This window comes from Callospermophilus lateralis, chromosome 10 (genome assembly GCF_048772815.1).
Source record: "Callospermophilus lateralis isolate mCalLat2 chromosome 10, mCalLat2.hap1, whole genome shotgun sequence".
NCBI classification, from domain to species: domain Eukaryota; kingdom Metazoa; phylum Chordata; class Mammalia; order Rodentia; family Sciuridae; genus Callospermophilus; species Callospermophilus lateralis.
The window spans coordinates 68,530,726-68,546,121 of NC_135314.1; the positions used below are offsets into that span (position 1 = coordinate 68,530,726).

The following is a 15,396-nucleotide window of genomic DNA, read 5'->3' on the forward strand; positions in this document are numbered from 1 at the left end:
ATTTACTATACGCTCATTAAAAATAGTAGTGAACCGACCAATATCTGGTAGATGTTTTGTGGCATTATAAAACTTTAGTTTTCTGAGTAGCAATTAAACAAAAAAACTGGAGGTCCTCAGAGGGACAGATTTAATTTCTGGAAATTTAATTGCTACCTGCGACATCTGCTTACTTTCATTATGACAAGACACTATTTTCAAGCAGAAGATGGGATATAGTGTTTGTTCAGATTGTGATATGTCTGAGAATTTTATTTATTTTTAGTTGACCTGAAGGTTCTTGACTCATTTATGCTAGCCAATGTGGATGTAATTTCCTGTTGTATTTTCTACTGATATGATAAAATGAAGAAAAAAATATTGAACAGATAGTAGAAAGCAAAGATAAGTCTTTGGTTTTCTATGAACAATTTCAAAGAATTCAGTTTAGGTCAGGAATATTAATAGCAAAACCTATCTTGCAAAGATCCTATAATTTGAAAAGATTCATTATGCTGATTAAAGGTCTATGAAGAAAGCTTGTAGCTAATATTAATGGTCTAGATACTTAGTTCTTGCAAAAGAATAAATAATGGGGAGTTTTAAAAATACAAAATAACTAAAATACATCCATAAGTCCAAAATGTCTTATAGCATGTCTATTCTGTGTATAAGGAAAAGAAATTTTCATACATAAAAGTTTTATATTTTTAAGTTTACAAAAATGTTTATCTTATACAGAATTAAAATATATTTTAACACCAATTTTAATTTTTAATTTGGTCTTCAAGCTTATAGTGACCTCCTTTCATATATATGCTGTAAATATATACTTATTTTGTTACTTTAAATATTCTAGTTTATTTAGAACTTTTGTGAATGATTTACATATTAAGGTGATTACATATTTACATTTATATATGATTATCCCTATTATTTCTTAACAAATACAACAAAAATTATACATTTAAAATCTTATTACTCTTTTAGTATAGCAACTTTGAAATAATATATCCTTCTTTCAATAATTCAACTTTTTGGGAATACTCTTACAGGATTGAGTTTAAGAGTTTAGAATTATACAATACTTAAAAGAAAATTCATTTCAGTATTTATCATCTTACTAGTTTTTGAGTCCATACTATCTTATTTGCCTTTTTTGACTAATTTGGTCTGAAAACTTTTGATAATTTTTATACAGTGATATGCCATCAGGCAGCAGGAATTTTCCATGTCAGTAGTCAATGATGTAAACTATTACAAATCAAGTCTAAAATACTTAAACCCTGGTAGCATCTTGGAATTATATAAATGTTGTCTCCCAAAAGGAGATCTTTGGATGTGATAATTTATATATATATTTTATTGTTGTTGTTGTTTGTTTGTTTTGTGGTACTGGGAGAGGTTCTCTATTACCCACCTATGTCCCAGCCCTTTTTATTTATTTGTTTTTATGCTGCAACAAGGTCTCATTAAGTTGTTAAAGCGAACCTTGAACTTCTGACTATCCTCCCGCCTCAGCCTCCCTGGTCAGTGGGATAACAGTCATGTGCTACTGTTCCTATCTGTTTCGGTGTTTACCTGTCAATCAATCCCTCAGGTGAAATTTGCTGAAGCCCTACAATTTAGTCACCTCAGGACCTACTGTGCTAAAGGTTTGGAGGAATGCAAACCCAGAAAGCATCATCCTGGCACTCAAGGAACTGCTGGTATAATTGGAAAGATGTCTAAAAACCAAGACAGGGTTTTTTTGTTTTCATTGAAAAAATAAGTAAATTTGAATAGCAAAAAACAGTTACCTGCTTCCTCCTCACCCCACTGGTGGAATGATTCTTGGCTTAGGGTCATGGGGATGACTGAACATATGACATCCTACACTGGATGGATGATATCAGCATCTTATTAGTCACAAATGTTCACATCCCCAGAGAGGTGGATATCCCACATCAGGGCCACACAGGTGTTATATTCAGAATAAAGTGAATGAGCAGGGACTCTGGGAGGTTGGCTTTATAGCAATCATATGGTTAGCGAGATGCTATGTTCAAACAAAAGGATGGGTTGCTTGCTTACATAATTCCACAGGCTGAGAAGGAATCAAAACCTGTTTCTCAGGGATAAGGAGAAAATACTGTTCCTAGAAATCTGTCATAAGTAGGACTGTTTGCTGGGGGACCTAACCTGGGGACCATGATGGGAAGGGAACTTGTGATTAGGTCACTTGAGCTCCTTTTAATTTTCCCCAGATGTCAAGGCAAACATAATATTGGGCTTTAATTATAGCACACTACTCTGTAAAAGACTTTGAATTAAATGCTATAGAAAATGTAGCATTTGTTATAAGTAGTGCTTGCCTTTAGGAAATATGCAGTCAAGTAAGTTTAATAAGTAAAGAAATGCATTTAAAATTGTTAAATGTAATATAAATACAATAAAAGACATAGACAAAGAAAGGCCTAGAGATTAGCAGAGATCACCTCTGCTTATAGGAATCTAGAGAGGCCTGGTAGAGAGAAGTGCTAAATTTAGGTTAGATCTTAAAGAATGATATAAATTTAGCAGGTAAAGATAGGAAGATGGTATAAAGGTTGGGGGCAAGTCAGAGCAAAGGCATAGAGACAGGAAAGCAAAGAATATGTTCTGAAATGTTAGGTAATCTAGTTGGAGCACAGTACATGCAGAAGGAAGTACCTATAAAAAATGGAAGGTCAGATTCTAAAGGGATTTTAATTAACTTATACCTTATTTTAAGGCAATGGGAATCAAAAAGGGGTCTGAGCTGGTAATTGCTTGTGTTTAATCTGGTACATTTGTACATGATGTCTGGGATGGGAAGACAGGATAATCATAAGCAGGTAGGAAGCTGGTATAGTAGTAAGGGTAAGAAATCAAAAGGTCTTGACCCAGGACAGCAGAAGTGCAAGTTGTAAGAAAGTGACAAAGATAAAGACAGTAAGAAAGAAAATTGATGATATTTGAAGAGGGAGAGGACATAGGCAACTGACTGAAACAATTTACTGTATAATATAGGACAATTGATGCTATGGGGCAAAAAATAATTACTTTTTTGCCAAAGTATTTGGAAATGAATTTGCTGGAAAGCCCGGTATTTATTAGGAGCTACACCTGTGACTGCTTGAGAAATAGATAAGAACTTGAAGAAGTTGTTTTTGTCTTTTCAATGTTGTTATTATTGTTATATTTTAAAATATGAAATATGCTTGCTTCATATAATACCTCCATCCATTCCAAATTTGTCTTGACTGAGGACCAGGAAAATAAAAATTCTCATGTGTGTGAAATGACTTTGCTTGAGATGGGAATGGTTGCTTCTTGTGAGGTTTTGCCACAACCCTCCTGTTAACAGGTACATTCCTAGATGCTTAAATTTTAAAATTATCCATTCTACCTTATGCTGGAGGATGCAGATCTGTAGCAAAATACATGGTGTCAGATGGACTCCAAGCCTCAAAAGGCATGTTTTTCAAAGAATATTAAGCATTATTCTAGCAATAATAGTTGAAGAGTTCTGAGCACCATACTTCCTTCCAAGCATCTAAGTGGAGAATGATGCAGAAAGCAAGTAGGTGAACTATTGTAAGTGAAGACAGAGTATTCCCAATGAAATCAACATTATCCTGATCCTGGCAAGACTGACCTTGTGAGTTTTTGGCAAAAAAGGAGGGAGAATGGAAGGAGAAGGAAGAACAGGAAAAAAGGAGAGGGGAAGGGAAATAAGGACTCCCATAATTAAACAGCTGATGCACTGGTGTGAGCTCTTAGAAGCTAGAAGTCCATATTGTACCATATATTTTGTCTACAAGAAAATACAAAAGCAGTAGAAAGCCATGGTATATACACATATTAGAGTGATAGACTCAGGTGGATAGAAAACATGATTTTGAAATATTTGATGAACCACCACATGGAAGAATTAGACCCATTTATATATATATAGTGGAATAATTTAGAAAAAAGAATTTTAACCTCTAAACAAATTTTGTTTTATTATATCACCCATTCAGGGCCTTGATTCTGAGTCAGTGTGTTTCTTTCCAGGAAGATATTCAAGAATACGCTAACCAGTCTTTGGAAGGGAATTAAAGGGAATTCAAGGCTGTATTAGGAAAGTTCAATCACACCTTTAGTGTCTCTTCTGAATCTGGCTGTCTGTGGTTCTTAAGTACAAAGAGTTGGTTGAAAATCATGAAATATATGTTATGGAGTAAGGGGTCATGTTCTGTCTTGCTTGTTATACCTTGAAATGCTTATGACATTTTATCTGTGCTTCTGCTTTGTCTGTTTTGCTGTCTTACTTGTCTTCTTAGCTAGATGGTCTGGAACCAAAACCCATATGTGAGTCATTCTGATATAAACCAAAGTATTCAGTACAGTGATTTGGTTATAAAAGGCACTTCCAAATTTTTGTGGAGTAGATAAGTGAATCTATAAATATAAAAATTCATATATAACTATAAGATTCCTTGATACTTCCTTGTCCCCAAAGCCTGTTTTATCTACATGTGTCTCCTTGTGTATATGTATGTAGATATTGGTTAATGTAAGTATCCATTATCCAATTGTTCAGGCCAAGAACTTCTTTTTATTACACTCCACATTCTATCCATCAGGAAGTTATGAAAGCTCTACCTTCAACATACATCACATTTCTGATGAGTTCTAACACTTTGACTAGTCTAGATTAGGAGTCAGCAAACTATAACTTTGTGGGTCAAATATAGCCTTCCAACTGTTTTGGTAAATACAGTTTTACTGGAACATTGTCACTCATTTATTTTTCATGTTAATTGCTCCTTTCAGTGCCACAATTACTGAGTGGATATAAAGGTATGAAAGAGAATCAGTAACCCTTTAGAGAAGAATTTGCTTAAGACAGTCATAGGGTTTTCTGTCAACATTCTTTTTTGTTTTTACAATCCTTTAAAAATATAAAAAATCATTGTTAGCTCATGACTTCCCTATCGACTTTGCCCATTCCTGTTCTAAATTAATGGTTCTTTTCGAGCATAAATCAAATCATGTCACTTCATGTTAAAAGTCTCCAAAGGCTTCTCATTACATGTAAAGTCCAAATGTCTTACCATAGTTTATAAATTCTTTGGGATCCAGCTGCACTTAACTCTTCCTTGCTAGCTGTTTTTCTGTCCCTATTTGGTTCCGATAGGACTCAAACTTGTCAAGTGTGTTTCTGCCTTAGGGCCTTTGTGCTCTTCATTTTTTCTGCCAGGAATACCTGTGCCCAGATCTTTTCAAGTTATTCTTCTCACTCAAGTCAGAGAGGTCTTCTCTGATCACCCCCATCTAAAGTAGATTACCCTCAGCCTGCTCCCTTCTGTATTGTCTCCCTTTACTTTGCATCTTCAGGGCAGTTATATGAGACTAAGTTATTTATTTTTTCTTGTTATATCTTTGTTTACTTGACTGTGATCTGTCTGCTCCACCAGAACGTAAGCATCCTGAGGAGAGTCACTACAGCATCAGCAGCTCCTGCGGGTATTACTATTGAATTGTAGGTATTTAATACATATTTGTTGAAAGGATGATTGGCTAGTTACATGCAGTGAATATTCTCTTCTTTTTCAATTATTAGGGAATGAATGCATACTGATTCCCCATTGGATACACTGTTCCTAGAGTTTTTTAAAAAATGTGCTGTCTTTGTGTATGTCCAACAGCCCATGGGCCTCTTCTCCATCCTCAAAGAAGAATGCATGTTTTCTAAGGCTACAGACATGAATTTCAAGAACGAACTCTTTGATGACCATTTTGGACAGTTGGTTTATTTCCAGAAGCCTAAGTCTGATAAAAGGGGGAGCTATGGGGGCTGGGTATGTGGCTCAAGTGGTAGCATGCTCGCCTGGCATGTGCCGGGCGCTGGGTTCGATCCTCAGCACCACATAAAAAAAAATAAAAAATAAAGATGTTGTGTCCACTTAAAACTAAAAAATAAATATTAAAAACATTCTCTCTCTCTCTCTCTCTCTCTCTCTCTTAAAAAAAAAGGGTGGGGGGACTATGAAGCTCACTTTGAACTTGTCCATTATGCAGGTGTGGAAAGTTACCAGCATATCTTCAGCCCTGAATTTTCCCTTTTTCTCCCCTTTCTTTCTTCTCCCTCTCTCTCTTATTACTTCTTTTTTTTTTTTGTCTCTATTCTTTTGTTTCTGTTTCTCTCTTTTGACAATGTAAATGATAAAGCTTGAAAATCTCTGAGCTGCACAATGGACTTGTGGAGTATTAATCAGTACTGTTAAATATTATTACATCACACTGATTTAAAATTGAAGCACCCACACAACTTCAGATTATATTCAAGTAATGTGCAATTTCCTATGTTAATCTATACACTTCCTCCTTTTTTTGTTGAAATGTATGCCTTTCCAAAACTGCCTTTTCAGTGGTTGGCTTGAAAAGAACAAAGACCTTGATAATGCACTCAGCCAAAATCTTCAGCTGATATTTAAAATTTAGGTTGAATTTAAAGAAAAATAAAGTACATTTCAGTTCCACAGGAAAGATAGTATAGACTTTTAGCAGTCAAGAAATGAAATAGCCTTCCTACAAGAGCCTCCCATGTGCACAGAGATCAAAGATCTCAAAATGGACTCTGTTACCCCAACTCAAAACAAGACTGCAACAGAAAGGCGATTTTTTCCCCTTATCTGTGCTTTTTTAAAGTCAACATTGTGTGAATGAGTGATTTAAATTGATCTTTTTATTGAAGAGTTTTTTTTGCTTTCGCATAAATAGTCAGTATGAAGTAGTTATCTCCAAATTATGGCCAACAAAGGTTTCTAATGACCCTCACTTCCTCTTCTCATTTTTCCACTAATATGAAACCCCATTTTTCTACTTCTGGCCAGTGATTATTGTTGAAACAGAAAGAGAACTGATAAAGAATAAAATAATGCTTCAAACTAAAAATGGCCTGCAAACTGTCCTAGATGTGATCATAGTTCTCCTCCTTGATATCCTGAAATATTAATTGTGATGACATTTACAGTAAAATGCCATTATAATTGCTAATTTTTCTAAGTGATCACTATATGTCAAGGATGGTTGGATTATTTAGTCTTTCTGTGAAGAACAGATGATGTGAATTGTTTATGGTGGAAATAACATTTAATTCTTCCCTCTCTGTCCTTTTCCTTCTCTTTTCTACCTTGTCCCTCTCTCTCTCCCATTACTTATTTTCTGTCCCCTCTCTTTTTCTTTTTGTTTCTTTTTGTTTAACAATGTAAATGGTAAAGACTGAAAATCTTTAGGTATCCCATGGAATTCTGGGGCATTATTCAGTACTTTTATATCAAACTAATTCATGAAATGGTGTACTATTTCAGAAGTCTTCCAATAGACTCCTGGCAAGTCTTTTTGAAAATGGCATCCGTGCCGAGAGTGGTGAGTCTATCTCCCTTGTCTTTTCAGTGTCAGGGTAGAACTCATATGTGCCTCAACTTTCACAAAAAGATTCATCTACTTGTTAGAAGAGTGGGTTGCAATCTTTATATATCAAATAAATTATAGTTCACAACTATGGAGAAATCTTTAAACCAAACTTAAGATGTATGGAGCAGTCAAATTATATATGTATTTGTATATATTCCTCAAGAACCTTGTAATTCTTTTCACAGAACTCTGTACACTTGAGGTTATTGTAAGCTCAGGGACTATGTTTGATTTGTTCAACTGTAGCCTCTAGCATGTAGCAAATGCCTTTTTAGGAGGTATTCCATAAATATTTATTGACCGCTGACAACTAATCTTGTTTAGTAGTTTGTCATTCACAATATACTTTCAGATACATTATCTTATTTGTTGAATGACCTTTTCAGATATATACAGAGAAGACTCTCCCCTAGTCTTACAGAAATAAGGTCTGAAGAGATGAGTAGCATCTTCAATTTTATGAGTCTACTAAATGGCAAAGTCTAAGTAGAAAGCAAGACTTCTGTTTCTTAATCTAGTGTCTATTCCATTCTCACTGTTGTTACTGGGTTGCATCAGTACATGTGGGGGTGGGGTGGGAAGGAAGAGGCTAGGTTGTAACATTCATTGCTTCAGAAATATTCATAGTAAAAATGGTAAGAAAATGTTTTATTCAAAGTCAGTTTTTAAGGAAGGTGGTGGAAACTTGTTGATTTAAATATCACATCTTTGAAATCCCAGAGGGTGAGCAGAACTTTTTTTTAATACCTATATTTTATTTATTTTTATGTGGTGCTGAGAATCAAACCCAGTGCCTCACATGAGCTAGGCAAGCGCTCTACCACTGAGCTATGACCCCAGCCCTTAAGCAGAACTTTTAAAGAAGAAGTAGGGGAGAAGAGACACAGGCAGGAAATGCACACATGCAAATTTAATTGGCTTGTGCTACACAGGCCTGTGGAGGGGGCATTCTCTGCTGCCAGCTTCTTGACATCCTTGGGGCCTTGGAGGGATAGCACTTTAGTTTCTATTCTCAGTAGGATATTGCACCCAGTTCAGGGGAAGTATCTCAAATTTGGGCTGCTTCTCTGTGTCCCAGAAACAAAGAGAACAGAGAGATGAACAGGTCACAAGCATTTATGATTCAAGGAACATGTCTGCATAATTATACAATGGATTTGAAATACTGAGCCCAAATTAACACCAACCTTGCAGCTGGACTATCACTAACTACAGAAGGAAGCTCTACAAAGGTCACAGATTGATAACTTCTGGCAGAACCTGTCCTTCTAACATGTTTTGTTTGACCCACACAGCTTAAAAACTCAAAAGATTTGACATGTACCTGTGGATTCCCCTTCCCTGTTTTTAAAATGCAAATTCTGGGATAATAGAACTTCTGGCTAGCCTGCTTTCAGATTCCCTCATGGCAGCAGCGAGGCAGAGTGCACCAGCTATTCTTTATATGGGGCTCATACTCTCACTTCCTAATGTCCTCACTCTCCTATTATCATACACCCAGCTTCCTGTGAACTCCTGGTCTCTATCAGGCTGATTTGGGACTCTTGACTGCCGTGGTGGTCAGGGAAAGGAGAAAGGAGTTAGCACTTTCCAGATTCAATAGCACATGACGACACAATTCAGGAGCATGCTTAAAATCCTCTGGGCCTGCTTCAGGAAGTGTTTGAAAAATGGAAGCTCTTGTGTTTGCATTCTGCTAGTCATCAGGCAGTAGTACATTTGCCCGATTCTAATAGCTTCTCAAGTACCCCTGAGAAGTCCTTTAGGTAGAGGCCACATAAGCTTATGGCTTCCAGTTGAGTAATTTTCTGATCATAAGAGGTCAGAGAATGGTTGGACTCAGTGGCACATACCTGTAATCCCAGAGGCTTGGGACGCTAAACCAGGAGGATCTCGAGTTCAAAGCCAGACTCAACAGTGGTGAGGCATGTGCTGTGTTCTATTTCACTAGAAGAGAAGAATTCTCCAGAATATCCTTTTTCTTTTTTGTTATTCTTTAAGCACTGTAAATATTTACCTTTGAGTTTCTAACTCAGTCACACATTTAATTGCTCACATAACCATGTTTTCTCCTGAAGAATCCAAGTACTTTGAACTAAATTTATAGGTTTTTTTTTTAAACTTTAATGGAAAGTGATATTATTATTTGTTTGTAGATGGAGAAACTATCGTACAAAGAGGTTAAGCGATTGATTTAGAAGACCTGGGACCTCTACAAAGGAAATTAGCAATTATATGTACTTCAGAATATATCTCATGCTCAGAGAATAATTTTTTAGTTTTTCATGCTCATAGCAGGCCCATTTTCTCCAGGTTACTTATGGATTTATCATTGCTGTTGTTATACATATTAGTGAATTAGTAGTACACAAATGTTTGTAGGACAGTTTTGCCTAGAATAGTTTCTTTTTTGTTTCAAACCAAAAATAAAAATAAACTTATTTCTTAATAATTCATGAAAGTAATTCATACATATTACCAAAAACACAGATAATATAAAAAACTAAAAAGAGGAACATAAGTATTACCTATAATTTCACATAGATAGTACTGTTAACATTTTGGTAAATATGTCTCCCATGATTTTTTTTTTAATGTTTGCTCACATAACCATATTTTCTCCTGAAGAATCCAAGTAATTTAAACTAAATTTATAGTTTTTTTAAACTTCAATGGAAAGTAATATTATTATTTGTTTGCAGATGGAGAAACTACAGTACAAAGAGGTTAACCAATTGACTTAGAAGACCACTCATGATACAACTATGCTTAAAAACACATATATATCCTCACAATAATAATGTATAAAATGCAGGTTTTGTAACCTACTTTTCCTCTTAAGTCCTGAAATTCTTTTTATGTTAATTATATTGAACCACATCATAATTTTAAAAGTTAGAATGTTTCATTGTATGCACATTCTTAAAATTTTAACTAACCAAACTTCTACTGATAAACACTTGTTTATTAATTTTTGCTTTATTTTTTTGTTGTTGCAGTGACTAAATAGTGATTCAGTATCTTTGCACAGTTATGTGTTTAAGGAACAATGCCATAGATAGACATTTTGTTTTGAAACAAGTATTTTTGAATATTATACTGCCATATAATTTTTAGAACTTTGATCAATTTGTTTCCATCAACAAGGTCTGACACTGTGAAAATAAAAGGGTTCTAAAAAATGTTTTCTTCAATTTTTTTTAAGCTATAGAATTTGGGGAAAAGAAACACAAGAAAGGAGCTTCATTCCAATTGATTACATCTCGCTCGCCTGGCATGCGTGCGCCCGGGTTAGATCCTCAGCACCACATACAAAGAAAGATGTTGTGTCCGCAATAAATATTTAAAAAATTCTCTCTTGCTCACTCTCTCTTTAAAAAAAAATTACTGAGGTCACTAGTGATTTTAGTGATTTAAAAAAAAAAACGATTACATCTCTGCATAAAATAATTTTTAATTGTATCTACTTATATATTAACTGCTTCACAATCTGTGTATGTTATTACTCATTTGAAATTTCACAACTGTGATTAGGATAAAGTATCTGAATTTGACCAAGTTTGAAAAGCTGAAGATTTATTGGTATTATTAAAGGCTTTAGAAGAACGCTGTTGGTGCCCTACCTTGGTCACCTTTATCAGCGAGTACCCATCTTCCAGCTGATAATAATATTGGCTCATAATACATCTAAATTGCCAGGATTGCCCTTGGCCAAATGGGAAGCTAAGCTGTATTCTTGCCCTGTGACAGACTTTGGCCTCTGCCTCACCTCAAAAATGAAACATTTGAGTGCAATTGGTGCATTTGTACTAACGGGTCCTGCAGGGATAAGACTAAAGCTGAGTTCATACCATTGCCTTTTCAGTTACCCTGCTGTACCCTGCATCCCTCACTCTCCAAATAAATCTCTCAAATCAGAATCCTGAGATTCTGCTTCTAAGGTGTAAAAGTTTTCTAAACATAGAAAACTTGAGAAGTGCATTTTTTTCCAAGCCATTTTGTTGTTCTATCACAAATTATTGCCATCAACTTCTTCCCAGTACTAATGTCTTCTCTTTCCCTAATAATATTTATTTCTTTAGTTATGCATTTCTGAGCTATAGTTACTTTTTGATAAATTAGTTGTGGTAGGATAATTTGAAGTAATAGGTAAGTGATGGTGGATATATGTTTTTTAATTTTCAAAACAAAAAAGGTTTTACTGACAGTAACTACATGGATCACTTACCTACATCGGATTTGAAGATGTCTCAGCCTTCTCTCTGGAAGTTTAGTTCTCTGTGGCTTATCCGATAAACACTTATGTCTTCAGAGCACTAACCACCCCTGGAATGAGTGGCCAGATGTTGATTCTGGTTTCTGAGGTTCCTTGGTATATTTTAACAATATTTACATATTTTAACAAATGCAAACCTTCATGTTCACTCACGGTTGTATGTTTTTTGCCCTATTGTTTCTTACCTGTTGTATTCTAGGTTTTTTTGTTTTGTTTGTTTTTGCATGCATGACCTCAGGTGTACTAGGCAAGTACTGTACCAGTGAGTTATACCCCCAGCCTTCACCTGAATTTCATCTAGTAATAAATTTAATTTGCTACCTCAATTTTGGAGCAATTCTATTAACTACTGCCTTCTATAAGCTGGCTCTGATTTCAACCCGTTTTTATGAAAAGCTTCTTGATTTAGCAAAACACTTGTTCATATGTACTTAAAGGGGATGGATGTGTTTGATCTTAAGGTACCTTCCCCCACTTGTTATAGATCAACTGTTTCTGTCTATGAAAGGGATTAGGGTACAGGTGTACAGCTTAAGTTTACTTCTATAATCCTAGTCATAGGCATCACAGCAGGCCTTTGTGTCAGGAGTGTTCTTTGTCCTATCCCCAAGACTTGGTAAAAGGTTTTTTAAAGGATTTTATCAGAGATTGCAGGGATGGCTCTAATAGGGCTTTTATTTTTAGTTTTATTTTTTTGAGAGAGAGAAGAGAGAGGAGAAAGAGAGAGAGAGAGAGAGAGAGAGAGAGAGAGAGAGAGAATAAATCTCTTTTTTTTTTGTAGATGGACACAACACAATGCCCTTATTTTTATGTGGTGCTGAGAATCGAACCCGGGTCCATGCCCATCCTAGGGGAGTGCTCTACCGCTGAGCCACAATTCCAGCCCAAATAGGGCTTCTTTTAATGAGAAAGAGGTGATAGGAGGATGCTTAGACTTTAGAATAAAACTTAGGCACTGTCAACATAATAAAGGGACAATGAAGTCCAGGATGTGTCCAAGTCCTTTCTCGGAGAAATTGTAAACAGAATTCTAATGTTTTACCCATATTCTCCTTTTTTTCCATCTTCCTTTTTTGTAGTCACCTTCCCCTCCTACTTGGAAGCTTTCCTTTTTGTTCCTATTGCCCTCTCTAACTCATTTTTGGTTGGCAAATGGATAATGAAAGCAAATGAAAGAGAATACAAACAGAAAAAGAAAGGGAGGCAGACCTCAACAGATCAGCAATGCTTTACTAAGTAAAGAAGGGGCACATTTTCAAGGAGAAAATTGCAGTGGACTACAATAAGGATCTGAGTTTTTTTTTTTAATATTTATTCTTAAGTTTTAGGTGGACACAATATCTTTATTTTACATTTATGTGAGCTAAGGATCAAACCCAGTGCCTGGTGCATGCTAGGTGAGTACTCTACCACTGAGCCACAACCCCAATCCCAGGGTCTGAGTTTTATAAGGTATAGCAGGGACAAAGAAAGGGAGGAAGTTTGTTGGTCACTGATGGTGGACTCTTTTAAGGCAGGGCAGGAAGGCAGGTAGGGGAGCAGTTATAGATAAGGGAAGTTCTCTGTGGCCTATTGTTCTCCCTTTCTCTGTGGGGGTTGTTATTTTCTATATCCTTAAGATAAGATACTAGCTTTTTACATCATAGCAGAAAACATATCTTTTCCCATCATGTAGGAGTATTTACTAATAAAATCTTATCTAACTCTGAACTCAAGGATTTGTTCCATGTTAAAGGAATTTTAGGAAAATCATATTTAGACTTCTAGATATTAGGATGGGTAGTGTGAGCACCATCAGGCTGTAAGTGATTTCCTATGACCTCTCACGTAGAGCATATCAAATTCAAATACTCTTTAACCCAAGACACAACAATTAGGACAAAATCTGGGGTAACAATTTTGAGGAATTTACCCAATTTGACCCTTTTTTTTCCAGGTGTAATCAACTCTTTCTTGATTCCATAGCACTGTACTGCAATGGTGTCTTGCAAGGGATTAAGATGTCCTGTGTGGGCTGGAGTTGTGACTCAGTGGTAGAGCACTTGCCTAGCATGTGTGCGGCAGGGTTCAATTCTCAGCACTGCATATAAATAAAATAAAGGTTCACCAACAATTAAAAATAAATAAAAATAATAAAAAGATGTGTTGTGAAAGTTTTCCAAACCAGACTGTTACTTGGTTATTTTAAAGAAAGGTATACATATATTCTACAATATCCAAGAAGCCTGAGGCATCCATTCTGTTTTCCACGTGTTTAGGCACTATTGTTTGTTTGTTTGATGGCCTCCAGACTACAGATAGATATTTGAATGGTGGTAAGATATATAATGACAAAGTTCCATTATTATTTCTCCTTAAATCTGATATCCATGTAGCTGTAACATTCTCAAAATGTTATTAATGGATAATGTTCCCACACTGAGAAGCAATATATGTAGAAGAAAGATACAGAGCCTGAATTTAATCTCTGAAATGTTATTTAGACTTAATGGTAGCCACTATCTAAGCAGACCATTGCAGGAGAGCATCTTTCTATTTGCTGAATTCTGAAAGTGTAAATTATAGTTCATCAACCCAATTTGAGAAAAGTATGGTAGATAAAGTATCTATCTAGGAAATAAAAGGCATTTTTCTTCTTCTCTACCAACTCATCACAGGGTAAGAAAATTTTGGAAAAGACACTAGTGACTCTGCTTTTAAAGTTTCCTTATCCATAAGATAGAGACACTTATGTTTGCTTCCCTCTCTCTTTCCTTTCAATTCTTCCCTTCTTAATCTGCATACAATCAGATGATGTTGAACTCAAAAGCACTATGAAAATTATAAACTATTTTTTTCAAGGGAAGGGGGTCATTGCTTGAACCTTCATTTTTTGTAACCAAGAATTTATGAAAATTGAACATATTGGTAGTAGACGTAGACATCTATATCTCCTTTCTTCTCACTTGACTAGATGAATTTTCGTTTGAATAATACAATCCCCTGATCCTGTTTCCAATTAGATACTGCATTGTGAATTCAAGGACCTTTTAAATGAGCAAGTTTTTGAAGAGCAGAAAAGCAACCAAAGAACTTCTTGGCTCCTTGTAGACCACACCCAGTACCAACTTGGAATCACTAAGGTCACTAGAAAATTGCAAAGAATGCATTTGAAAAAGAGTAGGAGGGGAAAAATGTGCATCTTAAAATATCTATGAATACTCAGTTATAAGGCATTTTTAGCCTTATTATAATAATATAATAATATAAAGTACTCAATTATAATATAAGGCATTGTGTAATACAAGTAGAGCTCAGTTCAATGCTTCAGAGCTATTTAAGACAGAAAATTCAATGCTTCTTAAACCTCAGTCTTGACAACATTTTTTTTTCATAATTTGCTATTTAAGCAATTTGTGCCAAGATATGATATTGAATCAACCTTACAGTGGTAGAAAATATGTGTACAAATCAAAGCAAGAGAAAGGTGAACCAGCTTTCTAGAGTTAATTGCTTGTCTCTATGAACTGATTCATCTACTATATTCCTTTAGGGAATACATTTTTGAATACTGTCTGAATAATTTAACAACTTTAATATCAACCCCACTGTTTAAAAATAAAGTTGACCTAAACCAACTTCCTTAAATATGATGCTCTAAAATCTACTTCATTTAAGAGACCTACATATTTGGG

The 15,396-nt window shown here is 35.3% G+C and overlaps 1 protein-coding gene across 1 annotated transcript in view; it reads left to right on the plus strand.

Annotated features, from left to right (window-relative positions):
* The window catches only part of LOC143642180 (myosin-15-like), a 96,603-nt gene that overhangs the window by 43,221 nt on the left and 37,986 nt on the right, over window positions 1–15,396 (plus strand). The window contains 1 exon segment of the mRNA XM_077110340.1: window positions 5,676–5,828. Coding sequence (XP_076966455.1) covers window positions 5,676–5,828 — 153 coding nt within the window.